The sequence below is a fragment of the Suhomyces tanzawaensis genome (genome assembly GCF_001661415.1).
Source record: "Suhomyces tanzawaensis NRRL Y-17324 unplaced genomic scaffold CANTAscaffold_6, whole genome shotgun sequence".
NCBI classification, from domain to species: Eukaryota; Fungi; Ascomycota; class Pichiomycetes; order Serinales; family Debaryomycetaceae; genus Suhomyces; species Suhomyces tanzawaensis.
The window spans coordinates 801,606-825,086 of NW_017963641.1; the positions used below are offsets into that span (position 1 = coordinate 801,606).

The window sequence follows — 23,481 nt, forward strand, 5'->3', positions numbered from 1 at the left end:
GACTAAACGAGAACGACGAGAAATCCGGTCCAGAAACGTAGGAGTTCTAAGAAATATATTCACAGTTTGTCTGACAAGTGTTAAAACTTATCAGTAGGTACAACAATTTCTTCTAATGGTTTAGTCGTATCTCAACGGCATTAAATACATATCAACCTACAGGCTTCTCTGCTCACAATATGTATTATAGATGTGTCAATGGATTATCAGGTAATTTTGAATTACAAAAATATTTGACTATACTTCCCTTTATCCACTATAGAGGATCAAACAAAAATTCTAGAAAATAGTAAGTTTAGCATTCTTTGTAACCAAACGATAACCATAACGCAGGCACGCGAGTCTGTTTAGGGAAGCGAAATAGAGATGCTGCCGAAGCTGGACAATGTTCGAAAAGAAGCATACGCTTGCACATGTTCTATCTGTTGCCAGTCAGACTCGATCGATCGGAATAAGTCAAAGACATAATTCTTGAATTGGTAGTGAATTGTCTTGATTCGAAAAGATCGCATATTCTGCTACTAAAATGATCCATTCATTCCCTTGTTATTCGTAATTAGCTTGCTCCCGATTGCTAAGGCCACCCCAAGCCAGAGATACCACCCGACTACCTGCAAAAATACTGAACATCAAATGGAGCTGGTATTTTACAAAAAACAGAATACTACTTGCCCAGTCGGGAACCACTAAGTTAAATAGTCCATTGGAGAGGTAAGAACGTTTAGCCCTTATGAAAACCACTTGCATGAGGGTAGCTGCCTACTACACTTGCCTAGTAGTCTTCTGATCTACAATGTTGTGACTGGTGCCAAAACGGGCCCACGATAGCACTAACCTTTCCGGTGTGGTGTGCTTGAGCATTCCAATGGTACATATTTTTGATTTCTTTGGTTTTGTTAGGCAGAAATTAGCGGGCCAGAACTTTTGCAATCGGATACGGCTAGCGTCTTTAAGGTTCCGGATAATTAGGCGAATTTTATGGCTAGTTTGGTAGACCACCGTCATTCCTGGCCATGCTTTCCAACAACAAACGAAGAGGAACAAGCAGTGAGCAGTACGTAATAGGGACAATCACACCAGCCAGAGTATTTGTGCCAAACCGCAACGTGGACACAATATGGCCTGCCACTACAGCTAGCCACAGATGAGCACCGCTAAGCACAGTAAAGCAGAGCAGTATCGTCCCAGAAGACTGGACTTCTGGCGGGGAAGTCCTCATTGGTCTACTCGAATGCATTGCAGCCTGACTTAAAAGACCCGAATCAAAACATTGTAAATAATATCGTAGAAGGCCACAGCTAAAAACACAAAATGCCATCAGGCGGACTACCTGTTGGTGGTGCACCAGACACCACCGTGGGACTGGCCACTCACACTGACACTCTCGTACTAGCCACCAGGTACTAGCCACCAAGTGCTGACCAACACTACTGCCCCTTCTCCCCTCTCACTAGCACCAGTTGCCTCGTAACGACGCCCCCCTAATTTGTCCCTAGTGTCCCTAATTCCCCGCGAGGCCCCACCCGCGAGCCCCCACCACAACTTCCACCACCACGGCGCGGCCCACATCCACGCACTGTCGCTGGTCCTAGGGCCCGCCCCTCAGCCTCGCTGGCCAAATCAGTTCCCGCCACGCATTTGTTTACCAGCACGAAAAACAGACGACGCAAGATCTGGTAACTAACCACGATCTGACCTCACTACGCGAGCACCGCAATCCACACCCATACAACGACTCAATCTCCGACACCACTCCACCAGGACGAAGATAAGAAGCCCCGTTGACATTTTTCACCCAAAAAAAATAAGCTCCGACAACCGTTTGATATAAGATAAGCACGATGGGACTTTGCGGAGGCGGAATCAAGACCAGTACGTATGAAGAACGGTGTTGAGGGCGCCAAGCATCGGCCGCGGATGGTATGTGCTGGCCTTGGTGACCTGGAAGAGGCACAGCCAGTCTTCTTTAAACTTAATCCAAGGTATTGATACTGACGACTCAGTCACCACACGAGTGACATTCAACACCAGCAGACCCACGGACACACTAACATCTAGTACAAAGAAAGATCGTCATCCTAGGCGATGGTGCCTGTGGTAAAACGTCGCTCTTGAACGTGTTTACCAGAGGGTATTTTCCCCAGGTCTACGAACCAACAGTGTTCGAGAACTACGTGCATGACATCTTTATCGACGGCCAATCGGTCCAGTTATCGTTGTGGGACACTGCCGGACAAGAAGAGTTCGACAGGTTAAGATCTCTCTCCTACTCGGATACCCATTGCATCATGTTGTGTTTCTCGATAGACTCGCCGGATTCGTTGGAAAACGTCCAGTCCAAGTGGGTAGGCGAGATCACTGACCACTGCGAAGGTGTCAAGCTTGTATTGGTTGCGTTGAAGTGTGACTTGAGAAGCAACGAGGACGCGGAAGACGTCAATGCCAACGAAGACGAGTCGTTTAACCCATACTCCCAGCAGGGCAATCCATACCAGCAACAAAAGAGGTTGATCAGCTACGATGAAGGGTTGGCAGTGGCCAAGAAGGTGGGTGCATTAAGATACTTGGAATGTTCGGCTAAGAAAAATAGAGGTGTCAATGAAGCTTTCTCGGAGGCTGCCAGGTGTGCATTGAACGCCAAGCCTAAGGGTGCCAATGACAACGAGCCTGAAAGTAAGGGCTGTGTCATTATGTGATGCCCATTCGCTGCCATAGTTGACTAATTAATACATCGAATCTAATAACCGTGGATTTGGCCTGTAATTGTAGTTGAAGTGACAAGACGTGCATAATCCTTCCAATCAGTTTTAAGACAACAATACCCTTCCAATCAGTAGCAATACTACAGTATTCTATCAATCAGTAACAATACGACAAATTATCCGTCCAATCGTACATATATTTGATATACTCATTCGTTAATACGTAAACTCCCGCTGGTATATACTACCATTATTCTATTCTGTGTGCTTTAAATCCTAACCGTCTTTGACCAGCCGATTTTAGCATATTAAACCATCTTTAATTCCTGCTTCTATTTCATAGCAATCCCTTCCAACTTACACCATCCAGGAATTCGCCTCAAGTAGTCCAACCGACTAATCCTTGGAGAAACTTCCCTTGAATGGATTCTCCAACTTCTCTTTCCTAACACTCCACACATCTTCCGACAGGCCCTTGGCCTTTTCTTCTATCCAGCGTTGCTTGTAGAAGTCCTGGATCTTGACTCGCTTGTTGATTTCTCTAGCAGTGAGTTCGTCCAATGGCTTTTGCTTTCCTTCGTACATTTCTCCGTGCTTTATGGCAAACCAGAACTTCTCCCTTTGTTTCTGACACGAGGCATAGGTTCCATATCGGTAGTAGTGCTTGACTTGGCCTCCAAGTGCAAAGCACCCGAAAAGGTCGTCCAACGCAGTCACCACTGACATGTTGGCTGGGAAGTCAAGGAGGTCTGCTTGCTGAACCACTGCCTTTTGGAACTCTTCTTTGCGGACTTTGGCCTCCTCTGGAGACTCCTTGAAGAGGTCCATGAGCTGGTTCAACTCTTCTTCTTCTTTCTGGGACATTGTGGGTGGTATGATACGTAACCTATCGAGAAGGAATGGTCTGAAGTCGGGTTGTATGGACGGTTTTAAGTAGCAAAAAGAAAGTTTCGATTCGAAGTGAAAAATTAAAAAATGCCTTCAGCCAGATTCGAACTGACGATCTCCTCATTACTAGTGAGGTGCCTTACCAACTTGGCCATAAAGGCTTTTCTTGAAATTTGCTGTTTTAGCGCGCCTCAGGTAAATTTAAATTTTCTAATTTTTTCTTATGAATAAAAATTTAAAATCCTTAATTACAAACGAAAAATATAGATATTTGACTAAAATATTGCCCATTAGAAAAATACTATTGGCTTACCTATTTCAATTGTTTTAGAGTATAATAGGATATATGTGACAAGTTGCTCGGCAGCTAACTCTTCATTTAAGATGTAAACTTCTTGTCCAGCCAAAGCTCCTAATGAAAACCTTATTTAACATGAGCCGCTTCTGCAAGATGCCTTTTGTTGCGTACCAAGTTGAAAAGAATGCTCAAGAAACGAATTTAAAAATTAACTAAATTATAAAGGTTTGACCCTGATGGTGTGTTATCCATTGAAATAGTTACATAGTCAGTAGTTTATGAATACTTCCCATTGACAAAAAGGTAAATTCAAAACCAAATAAATATTTTTTGGTGTTTAAACTGACAACAAGTTTGCTCAAGATGACATTATTTTTGGTGTGTTAGCAGTAGTATGTTGGACTTCCAAGAAACCGTTGAATTCTGAATTGAAATATAGGTTGATATGGTTATGAAGTTGTTTTGGCTTACTCAATCAATTCATTGATATCTATAAAAGCCCATTGGAGATGGATAATCCTGACTCTGGTGATTTTCAATACTGGTGCACCCCAATCTACCAGATAATTGCTTGAATGATCATAAGTCTAGATACATGAGAACTAAAAGCATGAACTGCTTGGTTGGGAGTGATTAGCTCTAAAATCAAAAGCTTCAGAAACTCTATCGTTTCGAAATGCGCTCCAGAGAGCGGCTATAATTATTTCAGGGGTAATCATAGGGTTTGAAAATTCATACAAAGACAACTTCTTGTTGATATCTGTAGTATAATGAAATCATTTGAGTATTTTGAACCCATTGCTCAGAGAAATCACCTGATAAATTAGGTGGAGTTATAGCTATCTTTGCAGTTATCATATATTCTATATTCTGCTGTATTTTGAAACTATAGAATTAATTTCACCTCACACTGATAAATGTAAATTAAATTTATTACCTTTAATGTTATTATTAGGAGCCCATTCAATAAAACAAATTGACGGACTGAATTCCAAAGCCCAGCCTATGAAACAAAAGTAGGTTCTAAGGTAAGTAAGTGGGTGGGAAAATTGGAGATGGATCTAGCTGTCCCAATTTTTCTATTCTTAGCTGTCCTATAGATAGTCTATTACATAGTGTCATCAGTAGACCAGGCAAAATTAGTTTACAAAGAAACCATGTACAATCAACACCACCGCGCTGAAAAGAGTCTACAAAGTTGTCGAATGTGTGGTCACGGTCATTACTGGTGGGTAGGAAGCAGACGATGACTTAGAAACAACTCGTTGCAGTTTTCTGTAAGAGGCTCGCTTCAGAAGGACTCCAGACGTAGGTACTCTTTTCAGTTTATGGATTTCACTTCGTGAAAACTTGCTTGAGGTTGAAGTAGCTTACAGCATGGACTTAAAAGTCCCAGAATCTCACAAACTCCCGGAATAGGCTGCTAGTATGAAGTGGTTAGTTTTTAGAATCCAAAGCGAAAATACGATAGGGTCTATCAGACAAGCAACAATATTCCAAACATTTATCCGAATAACGATCAAGATTCTCGTTTAGTCAATAAGGGAGTAATCACATTGAAATCACAATCTCGGCTCCGAGTGTTAGGAATATCTAGGAGAAGAAAATGAAGTACTAGCAATTGGACCCCAGGACACTATGGATAACTCAAGTCGAAAATAAAATTAGATATACGTAACTCTGCACTACCGCAGACAACAGCACAACCAATAGTACTCCGCACCATCGATCGTATTATATCCTTTATTGGATGTATTTTTCTACATAATCACTTGGGATCATTTAGATAAGTTCATTTTTCCAAACTCGCTATTCCGAGGGAAAACACTCCCCCACCTTTTTCCTCTTGGCAAATGTAGAGATTATTCTAAACTACTCTAAGGACCACAATTGAAACAGAAAAAAGTCAGTCAAGATGGGGGCTTGGTCACATGAACCTTTTGGAAACGATAATGCTTGCGATTGGGCATATGGACTCAAAGACAAGTCGGATTATTCCACAATCGAAGAAGCGTTTGATCAAATTATTAAGGCAAAAGCCACGGAAGAATACTTAGATGCCGATTACAGCACCGAGGCTATCGCAGCAGCATATGCATTGGTGAAAGCATCCGGAAAGTCAACTGCAGAAGATGCTTACACCAACCATGTTGATGAATGGGTGAAGAGAGTTCAAGAGAAGCCTTCAGTGGAATTGGTGAATAAGGCCCAGATTGCGTTGAATTTGGCCCTCACCGAAGACTCAGAACTTTACGAGTTGTGGGCGGAAACAGAAGATCTCGGCGTATGGAAAGAGACCGTTACGGACTTGATTGAAAAGTTAAAGTGATCACACGGGCTGGTTTCTGATAGTGATTCCGTAGAACTGGTGGCAATAGCAGAAGCCGCAGAAGCTCTGAACCACGTTCCCATTTATCTACTAGTGGTCTCCAGGATCGTTTGCGGGAACTGGATCTTGAGCTTCTAAGCTCCACGTTACCAATTAAACCCTGATACCGAATAATAGTTTTTGCCTGTGCTTAATAAGTCGACTCTAATTTGTGCTTATTTTTGTACTAGTCGGAGTCTGATCTCAATATTAACCCATTTTGAATATGCTATATGTCTATGCTAATATTTACGTTATAATTCTATGTGTCCATCAAAGTTGGCCTAGTCGTAAAGTATCCCAATTCCAGGACAAAAGAGAGTTGGTATCCATATTGAATAGAATTAACGCTTTCTAGAAGTTTAGTTAGATGGCGGCCTTATTTATGAGCCAATAAGCATTCTAACAATTGACTACTGTTCGATGAAATTTGGTTTAATCGTAACGCATAGATTTCACTTCGCACCTTTGAACTTTCTGAGTATACTCTAGGTTTGATGGAGAAAGAGCCCTTGTGATTTTGAGCATATTGGATCGTTAGGTAAGCGTTTTCGATGCTGGAAGCATTTAGTAGCTATTTTGTACAATTGCGGGAGGTTTCACTGTGGTGATTGGAAATCTCAGAATCAAAAATCCAAAATTTGTGTTTATTTTGAAGAAATTTGAATTTTTATTCAATTATCTTTAGTTGCTTTAAGGTTGAGTGGAGATTAGGTAGCATTTAGCTAGTGTAAATGTACAACCTAACTAATATTTCCATCCTCAAATGATTTGACAAGTATCGACAATAGCAGTACAAAGGAATTCGAAGATTTTCGTCTTTCTGGGAAACAGTTTAAAAAGAAAAACAAAACTTTTCTCCCGACACATATATAATCGATCTGGGAAGATCCTGATGGTGTATAGTATTGCGGTATAGCTATAAATGGCCCTATTGTAACTCATTTAGTAGTCTGTAAGGTTCGAAAATTCTTCACAGCCATAACAATTCTCGGAGTCCACCTTAAATTAAAGATTTCAACTACTTGAAAATCACAGCTTTCAGCCACTACTTGGAATGTACCCAGCACTCTCCATATCACCGTGGATTTTGCAACTAGCTTCACTACCTTCAACCATATTCTCCTGCGCACGACCCACGACAATTTTTCACCAAGATCAACATCAACCATCACTACTATCTAATTGCGACAGGTTCAATGTTCAGTCAAATCAAGACAAAGGTCACGCAAAGCGTGTCCTTCCTCACACGTAATGTGTCGTACATGGGCAACTTGAAGCCAAACGACGGTGCCGTCGTCAGCTACAAGAGACTTGGTAGAGGTCCAGCTTCAGGAAAGGGTAAGACTTCTGGAAGAGGTCAAAAGGGTCAGAAAGCAAGAGGTAAGGTGCCTAGATGGTTGGAAGGTGGTCAAACCCCATACTACAAGCTTTTCCCTATCATAGGGTTCAAGAGACCTCACAAAAGAGTGTACTTCGATCTTAACTTGGAGAGAATCCAAGAGTTCTGGAACACTGGCAGAATTCCTTTACAGGCTGGCGAGACCTTGACTATAAGGACCATGAAGGAGTGTGGCTTGATCACCGGCACCATGAAGGATGGGGTTAAGATTTTGGCCAACGGAAAGGAGGACTACAGCGTCCCATTGAACATCGAGGCATCCAGAGCATCGGACCAGGCCATCCAAGCCATCGAGAAGTTGGAAAAGTCCTACACCTCAGTATACTTCACCAAATTGTCATTGGATGCACACATCAATCCAGAACGTTTCTTGTTGAAGAAGGGCTACGTGCCATTGCCTGCCAGACCTTCCCACAGAAGAGACATCGAATATTACTCCAACCCAGCCAAGAGAGGATACTTGTTGAAGGACAGATCCTTGCTTTTGGACCATCTCAAGAACGTCAGTGCCACCTACACCAAGGCTGAAAAGAAGTCTGCTTTGGAAAGACAAGCAGAAGTGGCATCTCCAGCCAGATTCAACGAGTTCCACGAGGGTAAAGTTGTTTCTGTAAACGATCTTTAAATAGGGTTATCGACTTGTATATAATAGAATAACATTGCGTAATGACACGGATGTGAAAGAACGCTTGTAGGAGAATAACTGCTGGACATGCCGATAATTTGGCATACTATAGTTATACTTTGACAAGAGGATGCTATTTCCCTGGTAATTTAATATTTAACAGAACTACTAGGGTCCGAATTAAACGTACTATTAAAAACCGTTACTAAATGTTCTATAAATTCCCAAAACTCCATGAATGATATTCCCCAGTGACCGTATGTTATACTACATCCACGAAAACCTCCAATAGTCTTTCCACCACGTCCTGGATATCGTCCATCGTAATCTTTTTCTTAGTACTCCCATTGAAACTGTAGTTGTACTTTCGTAAACCGAAAAGCGCAGCCTTATATGTCATGTGGTATATTTCCTTGATGGTCAACTTGTCATTGGAAGAGTGCCCCAGGCTGGTGGAGAGGCCTCTGATCCGCAAACCCGAGAGGATCACCTTGTTGACCGCCTGGTTGATGTGTTCCTGGCTCGAGAGCACCAGCAACGAGTTGGTGCTGGGTTTGGCCGACTCAATGAACGGATTGGGCTGCTTCTTTCGCTCCAAAACCTTGTCGAACACCAGAGTGTTCTCTTGCACGGGAGCTCGTCGGGTGTCGATGAAGGTATTGGATGCAATGGAGGAATTTACATCAATTAGGGCCAATGCGTTATTCAAACCGTCAAAGTCGATCACGAGCATGCGGATATGGTCATCGTAGTAAAACACAAGGTACTGGTCGGCGCTGTCGCTCTTGAATAGAAGTCCTAGACCGTTTGCTAGCGATATTGGGAGGAGATGAGTTTTGAAGAATTCAGCAGTGCTGGCGTCGTTCGAGTAGATGGTAGCGGGAGGAGCCAGGATTAGGTAGAGCGGGATGGCAGTAGGCAGCACGGTTGCATCAAGATGGTGGTAGGGCGAAAAGTACGGAGTGGCGGGGCCAGCAGACCATACCTGGACGTCTTGTAGCGAAGTGTTCTGGTAGGTTAGCGATACAGTAGTGGGGTCCTCCATTGCACGGGGGGGACGGTGACGATGGTGAAGATGGTGAAGATAGAGGCAGTAGCAAGACCTACAGTATGGATACTGTTGGTGGACAGCGTGGTAGCGGTAAGTACGTGGTCGTGGTACTGGCGTGTATAGTTAGCGGGAGCCTCGCCGGTAGTGCGAAGCTGGGGATGGTGCTAGCGGGAGATAAAGATCGGCTCCGCGCACCAGCACGCCCCATCAGACCGCCACAGGGCCTCATTTCGCCAGTCCACGGCCATCTGGAGCCGTTATCCCAGACCCCAGACCCTGGCAGCCTCCTCCCGCCACTTTGGCACTGTTCCAGGAGCACCCAAACTCCCCAGTGCCACCTTAGGAGCACACTCGGAGCTCGCTCGGAGCTCGCTCCCGCTACTGTCTCGCACCCGTCCCGCACCCGGCCCACCACTAGCTCTCCCTAATTTAGGGCTCGCCGCCGCCATTTTTCAGCAAAACGACCAATATCGCGAGCACTTTCTGCTAATCTCATCCATTCACGACAATCCACCAGTGTCACCACTCGTGGAACCATCACCGAACACACAGTAACGGCCCCACCCTCCAGCGACCACCACCAGTGATTGCACACCAGCACGTCCCCAACCACCCTCACCAGCGCTTGACTCAAGCGCATCACATTAGTCCATAGCCAGCAACAACAATCGTCCACCAACCAGCATGAGTGTCAGCACCAGGGTATACTCGGTGGCTCGCGTGTACGCCGACGCCAACAGCGTCCGTTCGGCCGACTACTGGGACTACGAGCACCACAAGATCGGATGGGGCAACATCAAGAACTACGAGATCATCAGCAAAATCGGCAGAGGCAAGTACTCGGAAGTGTTCCAGGGCGTCAACGTGCTAAACGACGAGCCCTGTGTCATCAAGGTGTTGAAGCCGGTCAAGTTGAAGAAAATCTACCGGGAAGTAAAGATCTTACAGAACTTAACTGGCGGACCCAACGTTATCGGCTTGTTGGACATTGTCCGGGACGAACAGAGCAAGATCCCTGCGCTCATTTTCGAGAAAGTTAATAACGTGGATTTCCGAGTTTTATACCCCAAGTTCTCCATCTCCGACATCCAGTACTACTTCACCCAGCTCTTGATTGCATTGGACTACTCCCACTCCATGGGAATCATCCATAGAGACGTTAAACCCCAGAACATCATGATCGACCCGCTTACCAAGAAGCTCCGTTTGATTGACTGGGGGCTCGCCGAGTTCTATCACATGGGAATGGACTACAACGTCAGAGTGGCCTCCAGATACCACAAGGGCCCGGAATTGCTCATCAACTTGCAGCAGTACGATTACTCGCTTGACTTGTGGTCTGTTGGGTGTATGCTTGCGGCCATCATCTTCAAAAAGGAGCCGTTCTTCAGAGGTGACTCCAATAATGACCAGTTGGTCCAAATAGCAAAGGTATTGGGTACAGACAAACTCATGAAGTATGTGGCAAAGTATGGAATTAAACTAAGCTCTGAGTACGATGATATCTTGCACCAATACTCTACCAAGCCATGGGAAAGTTTTGTGAATAATGATAATAGACACATGGTGAGCGAAGAAGTCATCGACTTGATCGACAAGTTGTTGACCTTTGACCACCAGTTGAGGCCCACTGCCAAGGAGGCCATCGAGCATCCGTTCTTCAAGTTGAGTTCATAAGTGCTAGTAGAGCTAGCTTTTCGCAGTTCAAACCCGGAAATTTCTGGGTCTACGTAATGGTTACTGATCTAATGGAAGCAATACGATAAGTAGCTCTTAATAATATTCGTATAATAACATGAGTGTGATTCATGGCTCAGTTGACATGTAGTCTTGGAACGGGGATGTCCTGGAGATGATAAATTTTACCATTCAGAGACACAAGAAATTAATATCGATGGAAGCGGACCGATGATGAAGTACGAAATTAATTCTTTTGCTTTGAAGGTGAAGACTTCACTTTTTTATATAAGGCAAAAGCTGATACAAAACCAAAATTTGGATTAGCAATATGGTTATTATTGTGAATTCAGAGTTGTAGCGGCAATGGACTACCAGAAAGTACAACCAAGAGTTCTACTAAAAAAATTGTAATAATCAATAGACTAAAAGGCTCCTTGATAAACGGGAATAAGGAATGAATCCAGTTCGTTTTGAAAGGAGTATTTTGGCAACAGAACACAAGATAGTACAAACGGAGCCCTGAAATCTGGCTTACTAAATTTTTTCTAGCAATACATTTTGGAAGGGAGTACTGTAATGAATGCTTGTTCGGTGTGACTACGGAAACGAAAATTTCCGATTGTGGTTAGTTTCCATTAATTTTTTTGCCTTTCCCAATGGTTATGCATTTTCCATTAGCTTTCTGGATTCGGTCACTAGTGGTTAGATTTTTTCAATTAGGCTACTAGTTTTGGATGATAGGGGTTAGGCACTATTTTTTTTACTGATAGATTTGTTTCGGCTCGGTATTCTCTTCCATTTTGGTAGGGGTCTAGTAAAGCTTAAATACGCAATGAAAAGCGTTCTATTCGAGTAGTACTGAAGTGAGTTCATCTAGATTTATATTTCTCGGACGAACTACGGGAATTTACAGGTTCATGCTGTGAAGGACAGGGAGAAAACAGGGAAATAAAAACAGTGGCCCCAGCCGAAACTAGTGAATTTCCGGGGATTTCTACCAAGCTAGTCGATTCTAACAAATCGCTCATAAAAATCGAGATTGAATATGAGTACTGGTCCTTAATAACCGATTAAAAAAATCATTGAGGCACGAAGCGCAACCAGCTTATTATATTGGTAAATATCCAGAATTGCAGAGTCCTTCAGTATCCTAAATATCATCGAGGCATCAATTCTTCGAATAAAAATAAAATTAGTTGCCCGAATATTCATAAACATCATTGAAAAATCGGTCTTTCCTATTATCGGTAATAACCCCACTACATCGATTCTAACCCCTACTCGCTACTGTTCCATAACCGTTCATTAAATACCCAAAGAATTGAAAGAGATCTACTCTATATATTAAAGCCATTTTCGAGCTTGGCCATGAACTCGTGCACGTCGTAGACCCTGTCGCCAGTGCCAGACAATTGAGAGTCGAGCTTCTGCTGGACCTCGTCAAAGAGAAAGTCGTCCTCGTCCGACAACGAGGTGGTGGACGACGTGGATGTGTTGAGGGTGAAGTCGCAGTCGCTGATGGAGTTGGAGCTGGAGGACGCAGACAACAGAGCGCGCGACTTAGTGGGTATGAGTCGCATGAATGCATCAATGGTGGCTGGGGCCACTTCACTGGATACCATGGCCCTGAGCACCTTCAGCACGTCGTGGTGGGAGGCTGAGGTTGGCACTGCCGCGAGATGGGCTGCGAACTGGTCGAACACCGCTGGGGTCAAGTTCCAGGACGATGGCATGGAGGAGGACTCGTCGGTGGGCTCGCACCGCATGTCGCTAGCGAGGGCATCGCCGTAGGCAAGTAACTGGTTGCGAACGTACTGGAGCTGTGCGAGCTCGTGCGAGGAGGAGGCGCCTGCGCCGGAAGTTCCCGCTAGAGGTGTCGCAAGTGCCAGTGCGACAGTTGCAGCCACTGCCAGAATCAACTTGGAGGAGACCGCCACCATGGACGAGTCGAGCTCAAGAAGCTGGTCGAGCTTGCGCGAGAGCAGGTCCACGCCGAGCTGCTTGATGCTGGGACAGTACACCAATCCCATTTCGTCCAAACTGGCCTTAACGGCGCAGTAGTGGTGGAGGAGCTCGGGGTAGTTGTGGTACGCCAATTCCGGTACCAGGCCCGCGCGCGCGGTGGTGTAGGTCGCGAGCGTGGTGAGTAGCGAGTCGAGACGGGCGTTCAAGCCAGCGAAATTGGCGTAGCCAGGTGCCTGCACCACCTGGCGGATCTCAGCTTCAAGCAGGCCCAGCTCGGCGAGGTAGGCAAGTGTTGCCAAGTCGGCAGACACCTGGGCCACCACACGGTTGGCGCGGTTCTTGAACCGCAACCCGAGGGTCTCGTAGCGGTTCTTGCGCCGCACGGTATCAGCCACGCAGAGGACCACCGCGTCGAAGGAGGTGGCGGTGGTAGCGGTGGAAATGGAGGATGAAGTGGCTTCCGGCACTCCACCGAGCTCCAACACCTTGAACCACTCGATGAGGTAGCTCACGATGCACTTTTCGTCCGGCACCAACATCTGGAAGTCGTCGATGTCGATGAGGTGTGGCACCGCCAATGCGTCTTCAGCGTACGCCAACACGGCAGCCAAATTGTGGAGCTTCTTGTGGGGGTCGAGGTTGCCCACGCCGAGGTTGTAGTGCTGGAGCACGGCTGCCAACACCAAGTCGGGACGGTTGATTTCCACCGACCAGTCCTTGTTGAAGTTGGAGATTTCCAAGCCGCGACGCGCCACTGCGCGATTGATCCACGCGAGCAAAATGGCCTTGATCTCCACCAACGACGGAGGGCTGGCGGAGCTCGACGAGGAGGACGCGAAAGACCCAGCAGAGTCGAAGAGGAAGAGCGACCACACGAAGCCGAGAATGAGCTTGTGGTCGCCGTCGTAGATGTTGTCAGCGCTGATGCCACTGACGTTGATGTTAAGGATCATCTTGACAAACTGCAACACGTCCACGAGGTTCTCAAGCTTGTGGAGCCGGAACTTCGGCTTGGGGTATAACGGCTTGAGGTAGTAGAGCTGGGTGCGGTGCATGGGGTGTCTGGGACTGGCGAGCACCTCGAAGATCATCTGGTTAACGAGGCGGATGAGTACGAGACCGTCCTGGAGGTCAGACCACGAGGTGATGGAGGTGGGAGCAGAGGCAAGCTGGGGGGTTTCAGGCGCCAGGTGCGCGATTTTCAGGTTGATCCAGCGGATCATGGTCTTGTTCTGCAACTGGACCCATGAGGGTGGCTCTTTGGTGAGTGGCATGGTTCATTGGGCTAATCCGCTGGGACAGGGTTGGCGATATATAATGTCCCCAGAGGTTAGGAGCCCGCGCGATGCAGAACAAAGTTTGGCTGCATAAAAGCTTATTGTGAGACGACCGTGACAGACAATGGACGACGAGTAAACATAAACATGCGAGACGACGGTTGGGCCAGAGGCGATGGGTGTCCAGTTGGTGCCGAGAGTGCTGCCTGGCTGTGACAAGGCAATGGTGTCGCCAGAGCGCTCCCAGGAGCCGCGTCTATCGCTGTTTCGCTCCTGCTTCAAATGTGTGTGAAAACCCACAGTCGCGTCTGCCTACATGAGCGTGTCAGCAATTCACTCATGGCTCGTATTTTCATGTCGCGTATTTAACTAAATTGTATGTGACTTCGACGAATATGGACTGTTGTTGGCGATGCTGCGTGTCCTATAGCACCGTGCATGCATTTAGGGTTTGTTGTGTCATTCACGGACGGATTATATACCAATTGGGAATGACGCGACGCATCTTTTCTGCCAACGATGGACTGGCCAAAACGCTCCACATGGCAGTTGCTTCCACAGCTGTCGAGGATAATCCGCACTCGGTGTAGGCGATCCAACACTAGGAAGGTGGCTATGAAGACCTGGCTGGAATAGCAGAAGGTCCCCCCTGAGTATTGCACAAAGAATGATAGTAAAGATATTCCGCTTATTGTAGCGCCTCCGTGGTGGTTCAGCACCGCGTACTTTGTGCCGAATCTGCCATCAAAGCTCCGTTGGTCTACAGCCTATTTACGTGTTCTCCGTCCTCTGTCAGCGGGTCGCGGTGGCCAGACCTAAAGACAATAAGCGGAAGTAGCGCACACTTAGCGGAAGTACACTTCGATCAGCCTGACCTGGCTTGGCACGGTTAGCTCCAGCAGCACTACGGGCAGACGAAGTGGAATTATGCCGATTCGGGCACTGGAACTGGGTTAAAAATATTGGATTCGTGCACGTGACCCAACCATCGCGTGACAAAAATCATCTGCGATGATCCGGCTGGGGTCAGAATCCATCATGTCCGACGAATCAGGCGAACCCTTAACCTCCAACGTGCGGCCCGCCACCAGTGCGCTTGTCACTGTGCGTATCATCAAGTCGTTTCCCTACAGAAATGTCAAAAACCACATTTTGAGCCCTGTTAATTTACAGGAGACTACCCCCAAGCAGCTCGTGGAGCAAGTCAGAACAATCATTAATACCACTGGTGGTTTGAGACCATACCGCAATGTCGAGTACGACACCCTCAAGATCTACACCAAGGCACACGGGAGCAAGTCCATGAACTTGATCATCAACTTTGAAAACGACGACGACTGGGTGTTGCAACGTCCAGGACTCGAGATCGACAGGAGCTTGAAGGAATTGGGGGTTGAGAATGAGACCGAGTTGAGCTTGTTCAAATGGGACGACTACGTGGCTTTCAAGGCTAATCCCGAGGAGAAGTGGTAAATTTGCATTAATAAATAAATGACTGTGCCGGCTGTAGACTAAGAAATCAACTATATCTGTGTATTGTATACGATGTTTACTCGCATGCTAGTGCATGATATTGCCAGGTTCATTTGTTGAAAACGTTAGAAAAGGATGGTGATCAATCATTACGGTAGCATATTGTAAATTCACTCAAGATGGACAGTCGAGGTGATTTTTGAAATTAACCTTCCACCACTTTGAAGCCAGGAGTTAGTCACATCTTGGATGTAAATATAGAACACCTTAGCCCTGAAAAATCAAGAAAGTCAAGCTGGGTCCAAGGAGAAGTATGAGGTCGGTGAAACATAAAAGATTAAACAAATACTATGCGCCAATAGTCCTTCTGATACGGGAAAATTATAAAAGACAATAAATCTAAATCAGTATTGAAAACTAGTGGGTTATTTTTAAACTGTATCACGGCAATATGCCTTTTTCTAAGTCACATAGTAAGTATTCTCTTTCACAACATCTACTATCATACTGAAGCATTGAATGTAAAGGTTCTTGTTCAAACCATTAACGAGTTCTTCGATCTTATTCTACTTGTTAATGTAAGCTACAACTAATGGGAGTTTGAACATTTTGAGTCCGATAATTAGCAAATCGTCTTTAAAGTAGGGGTATATAAAGTAACATTCATGTTTGGCTCCACAAACTTTTTTGAAGTCAGTTGGTTGAGGGTTCGACTCACGCATCGGGCTGGACACCACAGATGAGGTGATTTTTTGCACCAATGGAGAGTGGGCCATTTAGAATAGCTGTGGTTGGCTGAAAGTAAATATGGCGAAAATTGGACAGGGTGCATGGAGGCGTACAAAGCAATACAGGTGGATAGCTTCGTGAAGGCTGAATGTAGGAGCAGCACAAAATTGGGTATAGATCCAATGTAGTGTGGGACGATATTAAAGGACTGCATATAATCAAGGCATTCGACAGGGAAGGACGGCTGGCACCAGATTTTTGCCTACAAGAACTGCCAGAAGGGTCTACGAGACGGAGATCCCCAGTTACACTACGGTGGAGCATTCGGAGGGATGTAGCAAGCACAGGAAAGGCGAAAGTGAAATTTTGGATTTTATGGGGAAGGATTTTGCGGCTAACCCCAGCCAAAAGAGTCAAAACGCCAAACGAGAAGCCACCACCAGCTAGAAGCCTACGACTACACCTGCCCTACACACAATCACCCTTACGGAACTGAAGAGCCTCCCCAGCACCATTCCCCGGCCACCAGGAAGTTCCGGCCCGCGCACGCACCCTCACTCACACCCTCCTGCACAGAGCCAGCCAATCACATCACACACTTATTAACAAACTTTTATCTGAAAATTCACACAACATCAATCAACGTCTACATCACAGCATGTTCAAATCAACCGCTAGACTTGCATCTAACCCAGTGTTGCAACGGTTCCTCACCGGAGCTGTCGGTGCCACTGGTTTGACTGCCTCATACATGTTGTACCAAGACTCAATGAGCGCCAACGCCATGACTGCCGCTGAACACGGATTGCATCCACCAGCTTATGGCTGGTCCCATAACGGTATGTTCGATTCCTTCGACCATGCTTCCATCAGAAGAGGGTACCAGGTCTACCGTGAAGTGTGTGCTGCCTGTCACTCATTGGACAGAATCGCATGGAGAAACTTGGTTGGTGTTTCCCACACCACCTCTGAGGCTAAGGCTTTTGCCGAAGAATTGGAGTACGACGACGAGCCAGATGACGAGGGTAAGCCCAGAAAGAGACCTGGTAAGTTGGCTGACTACATGCAAGCTCCTTACGAGAACGAACAAGCTGCTAGAGCCGCCAACCAGGGTGCCTTGCCTCCAGACTTGTCTTTGATCGTCAAGGCCAGACACGGTGGTGCTGATTACATCTTCGCCTTGTTGACTGGTTACCCCGACGAACCTCCTGCCGGTGTCGTCTTGCCTCCAGGCTCCAACTACAACCCTTACTTCCCAGGTGGTTCGATTGCCATGGCTAGAGTTTTGTTCGACGATGCCGTCGAGTACGAAGATGGTACCCCAGCCACCACCTCCCAAATGGCCAAGGATGTCTCCACCTTCTTGAACTGGGCTGCTGAACCAGAGCACGATGACAGAAAGAAGATGGGTTTGAAAGCATTGATCGTTGTCTCCTCTTTGTACTTGCTCTCTGTCTGGGTCAAGAGATTCAAGTGGCAACCAATCAAGAACAGAAAGTTCAGATTCGATCCTCCAAAGAAATAAATCCCTTAAATTCCGTCAATGGTTGACGAGTCCGCTTCCATCACCCGGTAACAGTCATGTCAGCCACTTCGAGTTGAATGTACATAGGCGGCTCAAAAGTATGCTGTGTAACTTTGTAACTCATGTGTAGGAGTGAATGGGGTATTCTCTGTTTCTTCACATAAAATTCATTAATAGTCAGTGTTCAATAGATATCACTAGAAAGAGAGCTTGTAGAGGGAAGAGTAGGAATAGGAACCGAGAGTGAGGTAGAGGTCTAAAAGTAGATCAGGCTGCTCGTTGTGAAGATCAGTTGTGCTGGATGGTATTGTTGAAGGCTGCAATGGAAAATCACTATATATGGCATCACATGGTATATATCACGTGATCAATAGACAAGATGACAATGAGTGTATTTACAGTGTTAGATTATGGAGGCAGAGGCGGCCATGCTCTGGCAGTGCCAGGCATAGAGGCCACCACTGCAGTATCAGGTGGAGGCTCCATAAATTATTGCTGCTCATTAGTATTTTTTTGGAGCAGTTGCAGTTACAGGATCAGATGATGCAGATAAACACCGCAAGACAAAGAGTCATAGGACACTTCTATTTGTTGCTACAAGTAGTACAAGAGGTCACAATATGCGAAATGATGCAGTAGACACATGTGATAAGGATCAAAGGTGAATAAATGACACAACTGTTGGAATCATGGTCAATTATTCAATCTATGGTAGGCAGTCGGTACATTGCAAGGATGCACTGCGTAGCATATCAACGATAGTGAATTTCAAGGAATGAACTTTCTAGTAATAATGTTAATTAATGAGGCATTGCTTTATTATGAACTACAACTAATGATGTTTGCAAATACTGCTTCAACTAATGATGTCTAACTAATGCAATCCAACCGCACGACCCACCACATGACACCCTGCCATCGCTGCCTTTGACAGCACGGCAAGACAGCGGCCTTACGAGCCGTGCATGCACGGCTGCTGCGGCATCACTTTGGCGCAGGCTCTACGCTTTTTGACGCAGTCTCGTGTGGCATCTACTCTCTTTGATGCAGTCTCGTGGTGCCTCTCCAGATCCGTACTGCACTACAACTGCCCCAACCGCTCGCTAGCTGCTAAGCCTCGGGAACTTCATCTGGCATCACCACATTTAGTGCCCTCACTCACTGCTCTGCTCTGGAACGGTTTCCACTCCCAGAAAGCTACGACAACGCCAGAAAAGCGTATCAGGGTCTAGCCAGTGGCTGCTAACACACCAGCGGCTCTGTAATCCGCCAGAAACATGCCATGGACCCACCCTTGCTTAAAACCTCCGATCGTCCTCCCTCGGCGAAATCTGCATCCCACCGAAAATCCGCCGAAATTCGATGCCCTCGCGGAGGCGCGCGTGCTGATTGGCCCCGCCCGCGCGGTGCGGAGAAGGCGTGTTGTTTCGGCGAGAGCAAACCGCCGAAGTTTTCTTATAAAAGCGCGGATCTGCCGTTTCTCTCTCATCCACAAATATCCTTCTCAGTGTTCCAACTTCAACATGTCCGTGAAAAATCAGACAGAACACGAGCAGGTGACCATCGAGTCGTCGTCGTCGTCTAACGTCCTCCTTGCCCACACCAGCAATACCAGCAAGCCCAGCGACGAGCTGTTGGGCCAGACGTTCGTGGAACTGCACCAGCGTCCCACCAAGATGGTGGTGATCCTTACGTTGGCATCTTCCATCTCAGGGTTCATGTTTGGGTACGACACTGGCTACATCTCGTCTGCTTTGGTGAATGTTGGAACCGACTTGGGCAAGGTGCTTACGTCCGGTGACAAGGAGTTCATCACTTCCGCCACCTCGCTAGGCGCCTTGCTTGGAGCCGTGCTTGGAGGTGTTTTGGCCAACTTGATCGGCAGAAAAACCGTGTTGCTTGGCTCCAACGCGTTCTTCATCGTGGGAACCGTCGTTCAGTTAGCCGCCCACACCGTGTGGACCATGATTGCTGGCAGATTCGTGTTGGGATTGGGTGTGGGTATCGCTTCGTTGATCGCACCCTTGATGTTGAGTGAGCTCGCTCCCTCCAAGTACAGAGGAAGATTGATCGTTACCAACTGTATGTTCATCACTGGAGGCCAGTTGGTGGCGTACTTTATCAACTGGGGTCTCACCCACGTCCACAATGGCTGGAGAGTCAGTGTGGGGTTGTGTTTGGTCCCCCCAGTGATCCAGGTGGTGTTGTTCTGGTTCCTTCCAGACACCCCCAGATTCTACATCATGAACGGCCAGGCTGAAAAGGCCAAGGAGGTGATGAGAACCATCCACTCTGGCCCCTCAGAAGCCTACATTGAAGCCACCATCGCTGACATGATTGCCTCCAACTCGGTTGTTCCAGGTGACGGACCCTTGCAACAGGCCTGGAACTCCATCAAGATCATCCACACCACCCCTGCCAACTTCAGAGCCCTCATCTTGGCCTGTGGCTTGCAAGGTATCCAACAGTTCACTGGGTTCAACTCGTTGATGTACTTCAGTGCCACCATTTTCCTGACTATCGGCTTCGACAACGCCACTGCCGTGTCCATCATTATCGCTGCTACCAACTTCGTGTTCACTGGAGTTGCCTTGTGTATTATTGACAAGGTCGGTAGAAGAAGAATCTTGCTCTTTGCCATTCCAGTCATGGTGGTCGCCATGATCTTGTGTGCCATTGCCTTCCACTACTTGGGTATTTCCTTCAGTGATGGCAACAAGGTGACTGTTGCCACTAAAGGTATTTCCGGCTGGGGTATTCTTGTCATTCTCTCCATGGTGTTGTTTGTGGCTGGTTACGCCATTGGTATTGGTAACAGTGCCTGGACCGGAGTGGAGTTGTTCTCCGATGTCAACGTCAGATCCATCGGTGGTATGTACGCTGCTGCTACCAACTGGGCTGGATCATTGGTCATCGCATCTACTTTCTTGACCATGTTAGAAAACATTACACCTACAGGAACATTTGCCTTTTTCGGAGGCTTGTGTCTCATCTCATTTTTATTCGTTTACTTTCTTCTCCCTGAAGTTGCTGGGTTGCGTTTGGAAGAGACTAACCAATTCTTGTCTAGTGGATTCAATGTTAGAGAAGCCTCTGCATTGTCCAAACAAAGAAAGCGTGAAGCTAAGCTCAAAAACCAACCTGTCTAATTGGCACCTGTCGACCAAGGTGTCTCATTTTCACTTCTACACGTTAATAGCATAATATGTCAGCATCGGAACTTGACAAGATTAATCAGTTATAATATCAGCATTGCATCAAATTAATATATTGTAGGGATTGATACTAGTATTCGAAACTACGGTACCCAATCCACGCTCATAACGTCGAAACAGCTGACTGATGGGAATAGTGACATTTGCGTCATAATTTGTTTGACGGCTTTAGTACTGGGAGGATTGAAAAAATCCATTCTTTCGTTGAAAGAAATTGGGAGTAGTGAAGTTTAATAGCATTGAAAGCTTACCACCATACTCTCTAGGGTGCCTCGCTCATCCCGTACGCCGACTCTTCAGAGTCAAGTGAAGATATTCAACTTGAAAGATGACAATTCGGAGTAATGGAGCCGTTATAAGGTTGAAACCTGACTATACAGTCAATGTAGTTGTTATAACCATCTGAGCTTTGTACTTGAAATTAAAATGACCAAAAAGTATCGTGAATTTGCCAATTAAAAATTGGAAAGACATATCGACTACATCTGCATCGTGATATTTGGCCAGTGGCTTATAGAAGACAAATACATTGCTTGACTGGACATTAAAACCCCAACTTGCCTGATCATAAGGTACACGTGACCTCAATCATGTGATTTCAAAAATCGATATCAGCTTTCAGTATGGTCGAGAGAGGCCATTTCCACAGACACCCTCACACACTACCTCTTGCTCCAGCAATGACGCAATCAGACTCGGCAGCAAAGGCCGAAGTGCCTCCTCCGAGTGACAGCGGTCTGGTCAGCTCAGGACTCTCGCCACGCCCCACCAGTGTGGTGGCCCGTAAAAGGCTTCTTCATTCAAAAGAGCCCCATGCCTCGTTGGAAATGAGCAAATTAAGGGATTTCGAGATAATAGAGAAGTTGGGGCAGGGAACGTTCGGGGTGGTGCAAAAGGCCAAGTCCAAACGGTCGGGAAAGTTGGTTGCACTTAAGCAGCTTATCAATCACTCAGCCAAAGAAGGGTTTCCCATCACAGCCATGAGAGAAATCACCATTTTGAAGCAGTTAAGACACGAAAACATCCTCAAGATCTCCGAGATGATTTTCGAGGAGCCTAGGGTCTCGAATCTGGCCGATTTGGTGACGCATAGAGGCTGTTTTTACACTGTGTCGCCATATATGTGTTCTGATCTCGTTGGATTATTAGAAAACCCAGCCATACATCTCGAGTTGGAGCACATCAAGTGCTTGATGTCGCAACTCTTGCACGGGATCCAGTTCATCCACGAAAACAAGTTCTTGCACAGAGACATCAAGGCAGCAAATATTTTGATTGACTTTAATGGAGTGTTGAAAATAGCCGACTTCGGGTTGGCCAGAACGTACCATGGTGACGTTCCAGTGCTTGGAAAAGGACCAGGTGGAGGTGAACGTTCCTACACCGGATTGGTGGTCACCAGGTGGTACAGACCTCCGGAATTGTTGTTGGGAGAGCGCAAGTATACCACGGCAGTTGATTTGTGGGGAATTGGCTGTGTTTTCGGGGAGCTTTTCACACATAAACCAATTTTGGTCGGAAAATCAGATGTGCACCAAGCACAGTTGGTATTTGGGCTCGTTGGTCCACCAACAGACTGGACACAGGCAGCATTGTTACCCAACAAATCGGACTTCAACATCGGACTCACGTGCAAGAGAACGTTGGAGGCCAGATTCAAGGATTTGATGCCGGAAGACGGGATTTCTCTATTAAGTGGCTTGCTCACTTTGGACCCCTTGAAGAGATTCAATGCGTTGGACGCTTTGAAGCATGAATTTTTCTCCAATAGTCCTGTTGGAGTGAAGCCACACGAATTACCAAAGTTTGAGGAGTGCCATGAAATCGACAAAGAGCGGTTCAAGAAATTGAGAGAACGACAAAACGGATATCCACAACCAACTCCATCAAAGCCAGCTCCTGTCCATATATCCAACCAGGGCTATTCCGAACAACCTCATCCAACCCATGGTTATCCAAATAAGGGACACACCAGACCAGGCTACTCAAATCATCCCCCCAGATCATATCAGTCATACGAACAGAGTGCCAAGGGCCCACCAAAAGGTCCGCTGAATTATAACTCAAGAGATTCCCTGAGCTATGTACCTCATTACAGTCTGAGCTTTTCATCCTCCAGCTATGTGCCTCTGCAAAGCTACAATAACAGAAGCTCATATGTGCCGAAGGAAAGTCCTGGTCGTGGTTCACACAGAGACGATGGTCCCCGAGTCCCTGAAAGGTCAAGAGAAAGGGCAATTTCGGGGTACTCGAGGAGGTCTCCAGAGCCCAACCAAGCAGCAC

The 23,481-nt window shown here is 46.4% G+C and overlaps 11 protein-coding genes and 1 non-coding gene across 12 annotated transcripts; 8 read left to right on the plus strand and 4 right to left on the minus strand.

The window, feature by feature from the left end:
* Positions 1 to 1,841: 1,841 nt before the first annotated feature.
* On the plus strand, positions 1,842 to 2,696 carry RHO3 (Rho family GTPase; the record flags this gene model as incomplete). Its single annotated transcript, XM_020211128.1, has 2 exons — positions 1,842 to 1,872; positions 2,059 to 2,696. The coding sequence occupies 2 exons, from the start codon at positions 1,842 to 1,844 to the stop codon at positions 2,694 to 2,696; spliced, it is 669 nt and encodes a 222-aa protein (XP_020063153.1).
* A 169-nt stretch (positions 2,697 to 2,865) lies between these two features.
* CANTADRAFT_26984 (uncharacterized protein) lies at positions 2,866 to 3,633 on the minus strand. Its single transcript, XM_020207948.1, has one exon. The coding sequence runs from the start codon at positions 3,564 to 3,566 to the stop codon at positions 3,099 to 3,101; it is 468 nt and encodes a 155-aa protein (XP_020063154.1). The 5' UTR covers positions 3,567 to 3,633; the 3' UTR covers positions 2,866 to 3,098.
* Positions 3,634 to 3,678: 45 nt separating this feature from the next.
* Positions 3,679 to 3,751, minus strand: CANTADRAFT_t200. Its single transcript has one exon. It is a non-coding gene; the product is annotated as a tRNA-Thr (tRNA).
* A 2,052-nt stretch (positions 3,752 to 5,803) lies between these two features.
* On the plus strand, positions 5,804 to 6,217 carry CANTADRAFT_91469 (DUF4259 domain-containing protein; the record flags this gene model as incomplete). The annotated part of the gene is made up of 1 exon (XM_020211824.1): positions 5,804 to 6,217. One exon carries the CDS (start codon positions 5,804 to 5,806, stop codon positions 6,215 to 6,217), a length of 414 nt encoding a protein of 137 aa, XP_020063155.1.
* Positions 6,218 to 7,443: 1,226 nt separating this feature from the next.
* MRPL10 (mitochondrial 54S ribosomal protein uL15m) lies at positions 7,444 to 8,334 on the plus strand. The gene has a single exon (XM_020207950.1). It carries the CDS (start codon positions 7,456 to 7,458, stop codon positions 8,281 to 8,283), a length of 828 nt encoding a protein of 275 aa, XP_020063156.1. The 5' UTR covers positions 7,444 to 7,455; the 3' UTR covers positions 8,284 to 8,334.
* A 127-nt stretch (positions 8,335 to 8,461) lies between these two features.
* On the minus strand, positions 8,462 to 9,542 carry CANTADRAFT_12623 (uncharacterized protein). The gene has a single exon (XM_020206230.1). The coding sequence runs from the start codon at positions 9,326 to 9,328 to the stop codon at positions 8,546 to 8,548; it is 783 nt and encodes a 260-aa protein (XP_020063157.1). The 5' UTR covers positions 9,329 to 9,542; the 3' UTR covers positions 8,462 to 8,545.
* A 71-nt stretch (positions 9,543 to 9,613) lies between these two features.
* On the plus strand, positions 9,614 to 11,143 carry CKA2 (casein kinase 2 catalytic subunit). The gene has a single exon (XM_020207951.1). It carries the CDS (start codon positions 10,019 to 10,021, stop codon positions 11,009 to 11,011), a length of 993 nt encoding a protein of 330 aa, XP_020063158.1. The 5' UTR covers positions 9,614 to 10,018; the 3' UTR covers positions 11,012 to 11,143.
* Positions 11,144 to 12,198: 1,055 nt separating this feature from the next.
* Positions 12,199 to 14,288, minus strand: ABP2 (Abp2p). The gene has a single exon (XM_020207952.1). The coding sequence runs from the start codon at positions 14,251 to 14,253 to the stop codon at positions 12,352 to 12,354; it is 1,902 nt and encodes a 633-aa protein (XP_020063159.1). The 5' UTR covers positions 14,254 to 14,288; the 3' UTR covers positions 12,199 to 12,351.
* A 1,006-nt stretch (positions 14,289 to 15,294) lies between these two features.
* Positions 15,295 to 15,729, plus strand: CANTADRAFT_55004 (uncharacterized protein; the record flags this gene model as incomplete). Its single annotated transcript, XM_020210391.1, has 1 exon — positions 15,295 to 15,729. One exon carries the CDS (start codon positions 15,295 to 15,297, stop codon positions 15,727 to 15,729), a length of 435 nt encoding a protein of 144 aa, XP_020063160.1.
* A 959-nt stretch (positions 15,730 to 16,688) lies between these two features.
* On the plus strand, positions 16,689 to 18,397 carry CYT1 (ubiquinol--cytochrome-c reductase catalytic subunit). The gene has a single exon (XM_020207953.1). It carries the CDS (start codon positions 17,117 to 17,119, stop codon positions 17,981 to 17,983), a length of 867 nt encoding a protein of 288 aa, XP_020063161.1. The 5' UTR covers positions 16,689 to 17,116; the 3' UTR covers positions 17,984 to 18,397.
* A 1,109-nt stretch (positions 18,398 to 19,506) lies between these two features.
* Positions 19,507 to 21,132, plus strand: ITR1 (myo-inositol transporter; the record flags this gene model as incomplete). The annotated part of the gene is made up of 1 exon (XM_020210379.1): positions 19,507 to 21,132. One exon carries the CDS (start codon positions 19,507 to 19,509, stop codon positions 21,130 to 21,132), a length of 1,626 nt encoding a protein of 541 aa, XP_020063162.1.
* Positions 21,133 to 21,878: 746 nt separating this feature from the next.
* Positions 21,879 to 23,006, plus strand: CRK1 (cyclin-dependent serine/threonine protein kinase; the record flags this gene model as incomplete). Its single annotated transcript, XM_020210404.1, has 1 exon — positions 21,879 to 23,006. A coding segment is annotated over one exon (1,128 nt), but the record flags the coding sequence as incomplete, so codon positions are not given.
* Between the last annotated feature and the right edge of the window lie 475 nt (positions 23,007 to 23,481).